Source organism: Canis aureus, chromosome 14, assembly GCF_053574225.1.
Source record: "Canis aureus isolate CA01 chromosome 14, VMU_Caureus_v.1.0, whole genome shotgun sequence".
NCBI classification, from domain to species: Eukaryota; Metazoa; Chordata; class Mammalia; order Carnivora; family Canidae; genus Canis; species Canis aureus.
In genome coordinates, this window is record NC_135624.1 from 3797036 (window position 1) to 3812549 (window position 15514).

The 15514-nt window shown below is 37.0% G+C and overlaps 1 protein-coding gene across 7 annotated transcripts in view; it reads right to left on the minus strand.

Annotated features, from left to right (window-relative positions):
• The window catches only part of STK3 (serine/threonine kinase 3), a 378723-nt gene that overhangs the window by 119392 nt on the left and 243817 nt on the right, over window positions 1-15514 (minus strand). For all 7 annotated transcript variants that reach the window (XM_077846732.1, XM_077846731.1, XM_077846729.1 and 4 more), the window contains one exon: window positions 5142-5279. In XM_077846732.1, coding sequence (XP_077702858.1) covers window positions 5142-5279 — 138 coding nt within the window. The remainder of the gene's footprint in view (window positions 1-5141; window positions 5280-15514) is intronic.

Sequence of the window (15514 nt, forward strand, 5' to 3'; positions counted from 1 at the left end):
TACATATAAAAATAAAATTATTCTAGTAATATGTACAAATTTAATTAATCTTAAACTGACAGTGATCAAAAGGAGGGCAACTACTTTGTTACTTCTTTTACATATTTTTTTTACTTTAGTATATTTTCAATAATATAATAATCTCCAATGGAGAAATAACAGCAATAAAAGAAAAATACCTTTCAGAAAATATTGTCTCATTTCTATACTATGTTTAAAACTTTTAACTTCTTTTTTTTTTTTTTTTTTAAGATTTTATTTATTTATTCATGATAGTCACACAGAGAGAGACAGAGAGGCAGAGACACAGGCAGAGGGAGAAGCAGGCTCCATGCACCGGGAGCCCGACGTGGGATTCGATCCCGGGGCTCCAGGATCGTGCCCCGGGCCAAAGGCAGGCGCCAAACCGCTGCGCCACCCAGGGATCCCTTAACTTCTTTTTTTATATCATCCTGATCTAGCTAAAATATCTGAGTTTGCTACAATTCTTATAAACAGAAGGGAAACCACCAGAATAGACCAGGGTTTTCAAAGACTTTTTTTTTTTTTAAAAGCAGGAAAGAGAGAGAGAGAGAAAGAATATCTTAAGCAGACTCCACACCCAGCACAGAGACTAATGTGGAGCTCAATCTCACCACCCTGAATTCATGACCCGAGTCTAAATCAAGAGTCAGGCGCTCAACCAACTGAGCCACCCAGCACCTCTTTTATTGAAGGGGTGGGGTAGTGTGAGAGAAAGTAGAGGGACAGGTTACAAGTACAATTTGAGATAGATAACCTTTCGAGGCAGCCATACAGTTTCAAAATGTAATTTTCACAATTATATGTCAATATATAGTTATTTTAATAAAGATGAACAGAATATAAAAATATTTCCTTCAGGAAAGAAGAGAAGTTCAGACATTCTCAGATGAAGGAAAACTAAGAGAATGTTACTGTAGATCTATCTTTAAAAAGTGGTTTCCAGGAAGTCCTCTAAACAGAAAGGAAGTTTAATAAAAGAAGGGACTGTGAAAAGCTAAGAGAAAGAACAATGGAAAGAGCAAAAATGGGGTTAACACAATAGAATCCTCTTATTCTTTTGAGTTTTCTCAACTGCTTAAAGGTTAAAGCAAATACTATAACACAGTTTGATATAGATCTCAATGTATGAAGAGAAAGTATTCTGACTACTGTAAATGAGAGGGACAACAAGGTAAATAAAGTTTCTACTCCTTAGCTGAACTGGTCAAATGAAGAATAAGGCACATGTCACAGGAGTGCAAAGAGTAACCAGGATGCCATCTATAACAGCCAAGCCCAGGGGTAAATTCAAGTAATGGCAGCTCTCAGTCAACCTCACATTCTCACAGAAGGACATCCTGGAGCAGGAGCCCACTTCAGGGTCTGGGTTTCCCATGAGCAACTCTAGCCCTGGTAGGCTGAACTTGAAACCTGTCCTTTCATTTCTTTGGGGTTTTAATTTCCTCATCTTTTGAAAACTACTATGAGTTAACTAATAATTTCAAAGGATCCTTTCAGTCCATGATTCTTTTAAATTTATACAATTATTATGTTGTACTATGAGAATAAACCACTATAACAATTCACCATGAATTTTTAAAAATTTTCTTTTTCAGGATCTAGAAATCAACATGGTATCATCTGTACAGGTAGGCTATAGACATGTCCACTAAAATTTGGTGATAAGGCTGTCCTCTGAGAGCCATAACATGTAAGACATGTGCAAAACCCCTTTAAGAGACAGAATGGCTTCTAGGCATCTAGCAAAGTAAGACTCAAATGCGTCTAATGAGACTCAATCATTCTATCTAGTACACATGTATTAAGCACTGGATACCAATAGGTGATATGAACTTATCAAAACACCAAGGAATGACAACTAGCCTAATAAACAAGGATGAGAGGAAGGCTTCCTGGAGGAGTAGCTAATCTGAATTCTAAACAATTAGATAAGAGTAGGAAGGAGCCTGTTGGTGAACGGGGTTTTAAACTAGGTAGGGGATGGGGAAAACAGTGTGAGAAAAGGTACAGAGGATTGAAAAAGCATGGTCTGTATAAGAAATTACAAGTCCATTATTTCAGAATCTATAGAGAAAAAAAAGGAGGTAGCTAGGGGTCAGTTAAGAAGCTAGACCAGCGGCATGCCTGGGTGGCACAGTCAGTTAAGCACCCAACTCTTGGTTTTAACTCAGGTTGTGATCTCAGGGTTGTGAGATTGAGCCCCAAGAGGAAGGCTCTGCACTCAGCACAGTCTGCTGGATATTCTCTCTCCCTCTCTGTCTGCCCCTCCTCATGTGCTCTCTCTCAAATAAATAAATAAATCTTAAAAAAAAAAAGACAAGAAAGAGTACATTATAATAGAGGGCCTTGAATGGTCAATAGCACAACAGAAAAAAATCAAGAAAGCAAATATTAGTTCATAAGCACTATATTATTAAATCAGTTGCACAATTTGCTCTTGTCAAAAAAAAAAAAAGATGTTTGAGCTAAACCAACTAGAAGGTAACAGAACTAGAGAGTAACAGAAGTTGTTAATGTAGCCCATACAAGTCAACTTCCTGGGCAGAAAACAGAGTAGAGAAAGAGTGGAGATGGGGGCAAATGGAATAAACCCACAACAGTCATGTTCACTGTGTGATATTTAGTGAGTCATTTAACTTTTCTGGGCTTCGTGCTCGCTTCGGCAGCACATATACTAACTTTTCTGGGCTTCAAGACCTTCATCCACAAAATTAAGGAATTGTACTAGAATATTTCTTTTTATTAAAGATTCATTTACTTGGAAGTGGGGGGAGAGAGAGAGAAAAAGAAAGGGGGTATGGGGAAGGGCAGAAGGAGAGGGAAAGAATCTCCAGCAGACTCCCTGCTGAGCACAGAGTTCAATCTCATGACCCATGAGATCATAACCTGAGCTGAAATCAAGTCAGAGGTTCAACCTACTGAGTCTCCCAGGTGCCCCTAGAATATTTCTTTTTTTTTTTTTTTTTTAAGAATATTTCTTAAATGCTTTTTTATCCTAAGGACTCAAAGGAAAAAAAACAAAAACCCAGAATTTCTTAAGATTAGAAAAGATTATAGAAAAAAAGACTACAAAGAAACACTAGTTACATTATCTAAAATTCAGTTAACAGTTATATTTGGATTTATTTTCATCACCATTTTTTGTGCCCTATCTGTCCCACTTTTTCTGTTTTATTCCCCCCTCTCCTTTCTTACCGTCCTCGGGGTTAAATAATTTAGATACTCAATATGATAACAATACCGAATGGCTCTTGATTTACATGCTCAAAACTCCTTTGAAATGCTCAAAATATTTCAAAATAAATATTTCAATTAATTTTTGAAAGGCAGTATTTGCATCTAACACAGAACTCAAAAGGCTCAAAAAGAGAATTCAGCAAAATGTATGTCTCCATGCCACTCCTTCTTCTCAGCTTTATAGTTGCTTTCTCTGAGGTCAGTTTCTTGATTATTTTTCCAGAGCTGCTCCACTGCAAGCACTGGCGCATGCATACACACACATGCACGGTTTATAGATGAAAAACATTATAATGAAATATATAATTATATAATTATTATTGTATATTAATACAACATATTAGTGATATATATGATTGTGTGAGTATTATAACCAATACTATAAACTACAACGATACATATATATACACACGTGCAGGTGCGTGTACTCTGTCAGCCACTCCTCCCAGGGGACTGCTTCCAACTTGTGGACAGATATTTATGTTGTTTCTGATCTTTTGTGGTTACAATGTACTATGAATACTTTTACACATCAGTTATGTCACACATGGTTAAATTTTTCTATAGAACAAATTTCTAGGAGTGTAATTGCTGGGTCAAAAAAGAATGAACTTCCAGATATCAAGTTTTATTAATGTAAGACCCACTTATTAGTTTAGACCTCTAAGCCAATTGGGAAAATAAAGATACAAACACTTTTTAAAAATGTTACAGGACGGGATCCCTGGGTGGCACAGTGGTTTAGCGCCTGCCTTTGGCCCAGGGCGTGATCCTGGAGACCCGGGATCAAAATCCCACGTCGGGCTCCCGGTGCATGGAACCTGCTTCTCCCTCTGCCCATGTCTCTGCCTCTCTCTCTCTCTCTCTCTCTCTCTCTCTCTGTGTGACTATCATAAATAAATTAAAAAATTAAAAAAAAAATGTTACAGGACACCTGGGTGGCTTAGGGGCTGAGCGTCTGCCTTTGGCTCAGATCATGATCCTGGGGTCCTAGGATCGAGTCCCACATCAGGCTCCCCACAGGGAGCCTGCTTCTCCCTCTGCCTGTGTCTCTGCCTCTCTCTGTGTGTCTCTCATGAATAAATAAATAAAATCTAAAAAAAAAAGAAAAGAAAAAAGGGACGCCTAGGTGGCTCAGTGGTTGAGCATCTGCCTTTGGCTCAGGTCATGATCCTGGGGTCCTGGGATGGAGTCCTGTAGCAGGCTTCCTGCGGGACTATGCCTGTGCCTCTGCTTCTCTCTGTGTGTCTCTCATGAATAAATAAATAAAATCTTTTAAAAAATAAATAAAAGTGTTAAATTATTTCTAATTGCATTAAATGTCAAGGTAGATTAAAAAAAAAAGCCTCCTGATACTCTGGATATAAAATATACTCATACCAGGGGTACTGAAAAGTATTTAGATAATCTTATAACCAGTATGTATATACAGTATGAAATCTTTTCAAGGGGCTCAATCAAGGATCTTGTATTTATATACCATATGGTAGATCAAAAAGTCAAAGACGAAATACCGAGGCAAGGAGTAACAACACATCAGGGGAAAAAAAAACACGAAAAATACTAACAGTGGAGAAAATAACTCACTTCTGAAATGAGAACCCTTTGGAAGTTTTGTTTTACTTTGGAGAAGAGTTGACAACAAAGAAACAGAAAAAAGGGGAAAGGCAGAAGACTCAATTTGGAAAACAGAAAAGAAAAAAATGAGACAAAGAGAACATGTAGGAGAAGAATGATGTGTATGTCTTTGATAATCCATATTTCCTTAGAGGTTTACATCTTGAGAAATCAGTTAATAAAACCCTCAGCAATTCTGGTTAATGTGAGACAGTTACAGAGTATAAAGAAAATATTTTTCCCTTAGATGCATAAATACTGACCTGTAAAAGTTGTGTTGCAGTAGCTCTCTGCTCAGGATTCTTCACTAGGCACTTTTTAACAAAATCAGTGAAATCATCAGACCAAAGTTCTGGCTTCCTGAATGTTGGTGGTGGGTTTGTGGGAATCATAAAAATAGCCTAGCAAAAATGAAATAGCCAAAAGACACAGTAAGAATCACGACAGAACACCAAATAAACAAATCTATCTTTCTATCAGACTCTAAACCTGAAAAACAAATTTAAGCTGTTCTAGGATTTCCAGTAAGATTGCAATTCAGGAAGCAAGTCCATCTGCTACTAATGTAATCATTTCCCATTAAATTTCCTCTATTTGAATTGTAGCTCATTGAGCACATCATTCTTTATTTTATCTATTATTTTTAATCAGTCTCCAAACAAGACTGCAATTCTAACCCTTTTACCAAACTAAGGACATTCTCTAATTAAACAGATGTATTCCCTAATATTGCTATTGCGTGCCAGATTTACTTCCCATTTCAGTTTTATATAAGTACTGCTGCTCAAAATGGACAGCAGCAGTCCAATCTGCTTCTGCAATCCAGATTATTTAAATATAAATAAAAGTACTACTGTCATTTGAAATAATACTAATAGAGCTAAGACTTTTATTTCCTTTTCTAAATACATAAGTCAGGGGGATCCCTGGGTGGCGCAGCAGTTTAGCGCCTGCCTTTGGCCCAGGGCACGATCCTGGAGACCCGGGATCGAGTCCCACGTCGGGCTCCCGGTGCATGGAGCCTGCTTCTACCTCTGCCTATGTCTCTGCCTCTCTCTCTCTCTGTGTGTGTGTGACTATCATAAATAAATAAAAATTTAAAATAAATAAATAAATAAATAAATAAATAAATAAATAAATACATACATACATACATACATACATAAGTCAGGATTCCAAACGCAAAGTTTTGAAGGTAATATAACACTTAAATTTATTGCTAATGATTTAATTTAGTATTAGTATCTTAGTACTAATTAAATACATTCAGATAGTTCAAAATTCAAAAGTTTTAAAAAGTCTTCCTGGCATCCCTGTCCTCCTAGCTATCTAGTCATCCTTTTTCAACCAAAAGAGTCAATCCCTAATGTTCTTAGGAAATCACTATATGTAATGAATTAACTGATCCTGTTGGTATCTACAATAGTTCCTGATAAAATATTATCACTAAAACATCATTTTCTTTGAAAAGATATAAAAAATAAAAACACAATAAAGTTAAAACAAATGTGTCAGCACTACTACTACAATCAACTGTGACAATAAAGTTGAAAGTCATCCAATGAAATAAATATAAATGAGGTAAAGATCATTAAGTAGAGAAAATATAGTCTTTTCAACACATGGTAAGGAGAAGACGGAAAATACATATGCAATAAAAATGAATTTGGATTCTTATGTTGTATCATATACAAAAAAATTAAATGAAAATGGATCAATGACCCTAACAGTAAGAGCTAAAACTATAAAACTTACAAGAAAACATAAGAGGAAAGCTTCAAGACATTGGATTTCGCAATAATTTCTTGGATGTGACACCCCAAATCCAGGCAACAAAAGAAAAAATAGGTAATTGGGCTTCATCAAAATTCAGAACTTAGGGCAGCCCGGGTGGCTCAGCAGTTTAGCCCCACCTTCAGCCCAGGGCATTATCCTGGAGACCTGGGATCAAGTACCATGTCAGGCTCCCTGCATGGAGCCTGCTTCTCCTTCTGCCTGTGTGTCTCTGCCTCTCTCTTGGTCTCTCATGAATAAATAAATAAAATCTTTTAAAAAAATTCAAAACTTATGCATCAAAGGACTCTATCAACAAAGTGAAAAGGGAGTGAAACAGTGAAAATGGGAGAAAATATTTGCAAATCATAATATCCAGGATATATAACTCAACAACAACAAAAAAACCCCAAAGAACCCAACTTAAAAGATGGCCAAAGAACTCAAAAAGATATTTCTTCAAAGAACATACAAATGGCCAATAAGTACAGGAAAAGGTACCAAACATCACCAATCACTAGAGAAATGCAAATCAAAACCACAATGAGATACCTCTCATATCCATTAGCATGGCTATTATTTTTTTAAAAACAAAATAACAAGTGGTGGCAAGGATGTGGAGCAACTGGAATCCTCATGCTTTGTTGGTGGGAATGCAAAATGGTGGAGTTGCTTGAAAAACAGTATGGTAATTCCTTAAAAAATCAAACACAGAATTATCATATGATCTCCTAATTCCACTTTTGGGTACGTACCCAAAAGAAGTAAAGGCAGGGAATAGAACAGATATTTGTATACCCAAGTTCAGAGCAGCACTATTCACAGTGGACAAAAAAAATGCAAGCAACCCAAGCGTTCATCAACAGATGAATGGATACACAAAATAGTGGTTATACTGTAAATACACATGCAATAGAGTATTGTTTAACCTTAAAAGAAAATTTTGACACATGCTACGATACCCATAGACCCTGAAAATATTATGCTGAGTCATGAAAGGACAACATTATATGATTTCTCTAATATGAGGTTCCTACAGTAGTCAAATTCATGGAGACAGAGAATGGAATGGTGGTTGCCAAGAGTTGTGGGAAGGGGGGAATGAAGACCTAGTGTTTAACAGGCAGAGAGTTTCAACTGGGAAAAATGAAAAAATTCTAGAGGTGGATGATAGTGATTGCCGTTCAGCAAACGTGAATGTACTTGATTTCACAGCACTGTACATTTAAAATGGTTAATTTTATGTTATGTGTATTTTACTACAATAAAAAAAAAATATGGATGAAGGATAACAAAGTAGTAATCAAGGTCAGAAGTATCTGTTAAGTGCCTGCCACACAGAAAGCATGGTGTTGAGCATTAAATGGAGCTCAAAGCAGCAGCAGGAAATATTGCCACTACCCTGAACGAACTTCTAGCCTAGCCTGATAATGAAAGCACAAACAATAAAAGAATTAAATAACAGTATAATAATAAGAGAAATGATACAAGGCACACAAAAGAAAGGTCATTCTCCTAATAAGGAAAAGCAAGAGAATGGAATGGAATGTTCCTCCATTAGGAGGAACAGCGAACAAGCGAACAAATGACTGCCTGGTAAGGGACTAGGAAATGAGAATATTAGAAGGGGAAAGGAGGATATGAAGTTTAGTCAGCAAGAAAGTACACACCTAAAAAGTTTTTTCTGGAGTGTATGTGTATTTGTTTTTGAACTGAGTTGTTTATAACCCAAGAAGTAGATTAAACAAAAACAAAACCCTAGAAACACTCTAACTATGGAATAGAAAAGGCAGTTAGGGGCTAGTAGAGATGCTCCAAGATAAGTAAGGATGAGTTCAAACTAGTTCCTTCATTTCTACAGGAATGAAATGGAAGAAATAAAGTAGGAGATACTATAAAGGAAGAACCAAGAATATATCCTAACAGCATTGTTTGGGAGGGGTGGAAAAAAAGGAGAATGAACAATTACGCTAGAATTCAAGAAATAAAAAAATCAGTACTTTAATTGCAAGGCACTCAGGTATTTTAACAATTCACCGTATCACTCTTTTGAAAGCCCTTACAGGGATCCCTGGGTGGCGCAGCGGTTTGGCGCCTGCCTTTGGCCCAGGGCGCGATCCTGGAGACCCGGGATCGAATCCCACGTCGGGCTCCCGGTGCATGGAGCCTGCTTCTCCCTCTGCCTGTGTCTCTGCCTCTCTCTCTCTCTCTGTGACTATCATAAATAAATAAAAATTAAAAAAAAAAAAAAAGAAAGCCCTTACAGAAAGGAGGGAAACTGAGTGGGTAAAAAATAGGAAGACAAACCACGAAAGACTCCTAACTCTGGGAAACAAATGGCTACGGAAGGGGAAGAGGGTGGGGGGACGGGGTAACTGATGACAGGTACTGAGGAGGGCACTTGATGGGATAAGCACTGGGTGTTATACTATATGTTGGCAAATTGATTTAAATAAAATATATATAAAAAAATAAAGCCCTTATAATATGGTGCAATCACTGGCTTCTCACTTGGAAAGTTCCAGAGGACTTTCCACGGACAAAGCAGTGAAGATTCAATATCCAAGTCTGCTGATACTAGGATAAGAGTTAATTTCTTTATTAGTATACTTATCTTCTTTCAAAGTGGGAAAATCCTTTAATAGAAGAGATTATTCTTATACATCTTAACCTCATATTACACGTATTTACATCTAAGTCCTCTTCAACAGCCCGTTTTATGATACACGCACCTATCAAATGACATTTATCAAGTACTTTCTGCATGTTCAAAACTATATTCTAATAAAGTAACAAACTTATACACCATAGGCCAAATAACATCAGTGGACATATTTTGTTCAGGCAATATCAAGTTCACATTTCAACAAGGTAAGAATCTGCTGGAATGAGGCTAGTTTTACCCAGGATGTTTTCCCTTTTACATGGGCCTCGTTTTGTCTGGCTCAATTACCTACTTTACCTGATGGCTCCTTCAAGTACCTAACTTTCTGAGCCCTGCTATTACAGATTGTAAAATAAGACACATCTCTCAAAGCCACAGTCAGCTTGTGGAGGAGAAAACTAACACATAAAACAAATAGCAAACAGTGAAGGGCTAGTAAATAAAATTCTTCTGTAAATAACCTAATTAATCTCAGCTCCATAGTTGGAACCTAGTCTGGCTTTAAGGATGGGCAAAATGGGGTTAACATCAGCTGCTGGAAAAGGCACACAAAACTACCTACTACTTCAATTTTTCTTTTTTTTTTTTTTCAATTTTTCTTTTTAAAATATTCTTTCATACTTTTACAGTGAAAGAAGCATTTTAAAAAAAAATTTTATTTATTTATTCATGAGAGACACAGAGACAGAGAGAGAGGCAGTGACACAGGCAAAGGGAGAAGCAGGCTCCATGCAGGGAGCCCAACGTGGGACTCAATCCCAAGTCTCCAGGATCACGCCCTGGGCTGAAGGCGGCACGCTAAACCACTGAGCCACCAGGGCTGCCCCTACTACTTCAAATTAAAGAACAAAAATAAATTTGAACTCTCATCTCTGCAAAACCGGTTCAAAGCACCCACGTAAGCCCCTATACAGACTGACCTCAAACTGCAGGTAAATGATACTAGATTGTCTTGATAAATGTTGTTCATCTGCACTTGTTACAGATTGATGGCTAACAATTCAATGATTTATGTTCCTGTAGCTAATGCTGCCCTTTGAACTTTGAGCCAATGAATTGCAGTCTTATCTTCAGATAATCTTAACATATAAGGCTCACCTCAGCAGTAGCTATTAGAAACTCGAGGATAAAAAACTTAACTCTCTTATTTACCCAGTACTATCATAAAGATCCTAAAATGTTCACCTTCTATTCTCAAACAAGCAATTAACTGCATACAGTTCAAACAAATAAGTCTTATTATATGATCTACCAAATGTAGAGATGCTAAAAGTCTCCAGGAAAACCACTTTTATTTCCACTTCCATTTCTTTAGGTTAGATAATCAATAACAAATGGGCAGACTTTCTCACAGACTTAATTTTGTTCAACTAATTTAACCTAATCATGAATCATAAAAGATCCTCTTAAGAATCTCTAGGTTTTGTATGAGCTAATTAGGTAATAGGCCCCTGCTGTAGAAAGTTTTGGCAATCAGTGGCTAGCCTTAGACTAACAATTCACTCCCTTCCTTGCCACCAACCAAATCGCATGGACACACATTACAGCCATATAATTTATCTTATCTCTAACACCATTTTGATTGAAGAATGTTAGTACAATAAATGATATGATTATCCTTGTGTTTGTTTCTACACAATGTGTTGCTTAACTACATATTGAATCTCTGATTAAGTTTTAGAAAGAACTTCCCTGATCACAAGTAGTCTAAAGAAGCCAAGAAATAGAAGTGCCTTAAAAGAACTAATTGTCTCCATGCTTGGAATTTCATGCCTTAGGACTCCAGGAGTACCCAGATGTGGAAAGAGCTGGAGCTGAGCAACTACAATGCCTGCACTTTATCATTTCAGTGGAGTGAGTCAACACATAAGCCTGAAGTGAAGGTAGATGGATTTGTGAATGTACAGAAGCAATGGACATGCTGGAATAACAAAGGATTCAAGAACCTCAGGTATAGGAACAAAAAGATTATCTTCACAACAAATAAATGAGATAAAGAATGAGAAAGCACTTTTATAAAACTTCAAAGAACCAAACAAATGTAGCTGTTCCTGATAGCAAACATAATACATAGACAGCAAGCTACTAAGTCAAATAAAAATAGATAGCTTCTAAAACGGATATATAGCAATAATAATTTTTAAAAAACTACACAAATAAGATGGCAAACAGTACAACAGAATGAAGCCAACAGGGAAGCCCGGGTGGCTCAGCGGTTTAGTGCCGCCTTCAGCCCAGGGCTGGATCCTGAAGACCCGGGATCAAGTCCCACGTCAGGCTCCCTGCATGGAGCCTGCTTCTCCCTCTGCCTGTGTCTCTACCTCTCTCTCTCTCTCTCTCTCTCTCTCTGTGTTTCTCATGAATAAATAAATAAAATCTTAAAAAAAAAAATGAAGCCAACACTGAACCCAAGTCAGAAAATAGGCTTGAGCTCTTAATCATCCTCTGACTGACTCTGACTGTGCACCTTCAGTTTCTTCAGATAAGTGAGGACACTGGACTAGTATTTTTTAAGGTTCCTTTTTGGGTCTAGAAGACTCTGGCACACTAGCTGCCTAGCAATTGAGGAGTTAAATACTCACTAGACAAACACTGTTAGGAAAGGAGATGGAAGTGGGGTCTCAGAACAGGGAGGGAGAACAACAGGCCTACTAGACATTAATACAAAAATACAAATCTACATTTTTATTATCACTCCTTCAAATGCAACTTTGAAATAGAGAATACTAAAAACCAGAGTGAACCTTGCTCTTAGGGTGCAGCTTCTACAGTAAGCACAGTTAAAGTATCGTGAACATGACCTCACAATTCACTCCAACACCAGTTGCAGGAACTGCAATAATCATTAATCTGTCCAATAAAGGCCAATTTGCCTGCCTATGAACCAAATTAAGGGAAGAGATGTGGCTGGTGTCCTGGCAGTACAGAGTTAGTAAGAGAACCAGCCCTAGAGGTCTAAGCCAGCTTAGATAGAGCTGGGTACAATAACAATACCTGACCTATTTTACTTCTCTGTGCCTATTTTCACATAGGAGGAATGAAAATAATAGTACCTACCACACAGAGCTATTCTGAAATTTAAATCAGTTAACCCAAGAACAACAAGTACAATGGCATCTGTTACCCTGTAAATGCACAATACTGTCAGCTATTTTATTAACCCCAATTTACCACTGAGACCAACAAGGGTAAACTAGCTTACTCAAGGTCACACAGCCAGTGTGTGTGCCCAAAACTGGAACTCAGGTCTACCCGCTCCTTAGCTACTTCACACTACCTCTATATTTCCATTAAATTTCTGCCACAGATAAGCCTATTATAAGATAAAGCATCTATAATTTGAATACTGAGTCTCCAGAGAAGAAAATGGAAAGCTATTTGTATAAAGACAGTTCTGGTTCACTTTCTGTAATGGTGGAAAATCGCAAACAGAAAATACTGACTATTAAGAAATGGCTAGTCTACTATATTATCAATAAAGTAGAGTAACATATTGCCATTAAAATGACAAATATGTGAATTACAAAATTACAATCAAGCGTTTTATTTTATAAAAGGGTGAAAAATGAGAACCTAAAACAGCACTCTGTATTGTATGATTATCTTCACACAAACATGACATGTAGCAATAAAGAGTGAAAGAGGATACAGAATCTCAAAAATTCAAAATATCAATTCACAACAACTGTCTACAAGACTGCATAAGATTCTTTTTTACATTTTTTTATTCTAAAGGCCACTATATATTCAACTTTTAAAACTCCACTCACAACTGATTCAAGTCTTCATTTAGAACCATTGCTCAAGTTACAGCCTACTGCAGTCTGCCTCTACAACCACCTCACGCAGCATAGTTTAAACTCCAACACCTTTCATGGCTTCCATCTTTCAAGACTGAAATGTAATGTCCCTTTAATACAATGCAAAAGTATTAAAAATATATATAGCTACAGAAGAATAAGAAGCAAACAAAAGCCAAACTTAAGGAACTTTATCACCCTACTCTCTCCCCAGTCTCCCAAATTAGAATTCCTGTGTGTGACCAGTTCAACTTTTGAGCACATAAAATGTATCCATACCTGCATTACAAGAATTTCTTTAAAAAATACTTTCTTCAAGAAGCTTAGAATCTAAATGGGATAGGAAAATGCACACCAGATCATTTCAATAAATAGTGTAAGTGTTAAAATAGATGTGAACACTGGGCATTATAAGATGACTTAGCCCAAACTGATGTTTAAAAATAAAAAAATGAGACTGAAACTGAGTCCTAAGGAATGAGTGAACTAATGAGTCATAGAAAAGAGAACAGCATGTTCAAGATGTGAAGTCTGAAACACCAGGGGTTCTATGAGGGAATGTGACTGGTTTCAGGCATGGGGAAGGGAAATTACAAGATGAGCCTGAAGCATCTTATTGGCCCTTAAAGACTTAAAGAAAGGAACCAAAGACCAACAGAGTCATGTCAAAATAAGTTCTCTGAACTTATGGAGGACTTAGCTCCACCCATAAAAGATTTTGATTTACTTGATTTGAAGTAAGGAACAGGCACAGTATCTTTTATCTCCCAAGTAATTCTAATGTTCTAGAAAATAAAATATAAGGCAAGTATTATAACTCCATATACCCCAATTTTAGTACCTCCCATATTTTAATTTGCACTCTGGTTAGTTATACACTCTAAATGCCCTGGATAACATAACTTAAAGGCAAAGGCACAGTGCCTCAAGTTTTGTACTCCCACAGTCACTTCTGCAAAGTAAAACCTAAATTTATATTGAAAGTGTTGATATAAAGACTTATAGTTAAATATGGTTATTTGAACATACTGATTTACCTCAACTCCATTCCAAAAATCCTACCAAAGGTCAGTAAGAATTTAAAAAAAAAAAAAAAAAAAAAAAGACAACAGCAGCTCTACCCCTAAATGGCTATGTGGCTTTGACTCAAGTCTTAAGTCTTCATTATAAAAGAGGTAAGAGGGATCCCTGGGTGGCGCAGCGGTTTAGCGCCTGCCTTTGGCCCGGGGCGCGATCCTGGACACCCGGGATCGAATCCCACATCGGGCTCCCGGTGCATGGAGCCTGCTTCTCCCTCTGCCTATGTCTCTGCCTCTCTCTCTCTCTCTGTGTGACTATCATAAATAAATAAAAATTAAAAAAAAAAAGTTTAAAAAAAAAAGAGGTAAGAATAGTGTAGTGTCATTTGTTATTTTTTAAACCCATCCAACTTAACTTATATAAGTATATACATCCAACTTATAAACTTATATAGTTATTATATAACAGCTTACCTGAGACATAATTCACATATCCTACAAAATATGGACTATATCCAGAATCTGACCACGTCTCAACACCTCTACTTTTACCACTCTGGTCTAAGCCAGCATCATTTTAGCTGGACTACTAAAAAAGTAACCTCACTGTTCACTTTGCTTCCATTCTTGCCCTGCTACAATCCCAACTCAACAAAGAAGAATAAGTCTTTTACATCATATGTCAGACCACATCAATCCTTACTCAATCCTTAGCTTCCTGTCTCACTCAGAGTAAAAGCTAAAGAGCTCACCATGGCTTACTAACACTCTAAATGATCTGGTCCTCTGCTATCTGTCTGACCTCATCTCCCACTTCTTACCCCTCCTGGGCAGTTCCAGCCATATAAACCTCCACCTTGTTTGTTAAACACCAAACATACTACCACATCAATTTCCTCTGACTAGAACACTCTTTCGCTAGAAATCTGCACGTCCCATTAACTAATCTCTTTAGATCTCGACTAAAAGTCACCTTATTAGGCCTTTCTTGACCATCCATATATATTCTGTATCACAACCCTGCCGTTCTGTATCCCTCTTATCTTGCTTTATTGTTCTTGTACAGTGGCACTTGATATATTACAGTGTTTGAGTATAATTTATTGTATCTATCTGCTACAATATAAACACCTAAAAGGCTGGAACTTTGTTTCATTCACTGCTGTATTCCAATACCTAAAATATAAGATGAATTAATAATACATGACAAACTCAGTCTCTCTCAGCTTTACTGAGATTTTTTATTTCAAAAAAAACAAAAAACAAAAAACCGTGGGATTTAGATGTAATGACCCCTAAGGCACCTGTACAGCTTTAAAATCTACAAACCTAGCAAAGAGACAGAACTAGAGAGCTAACGGTAATGCATAAAAATGTAA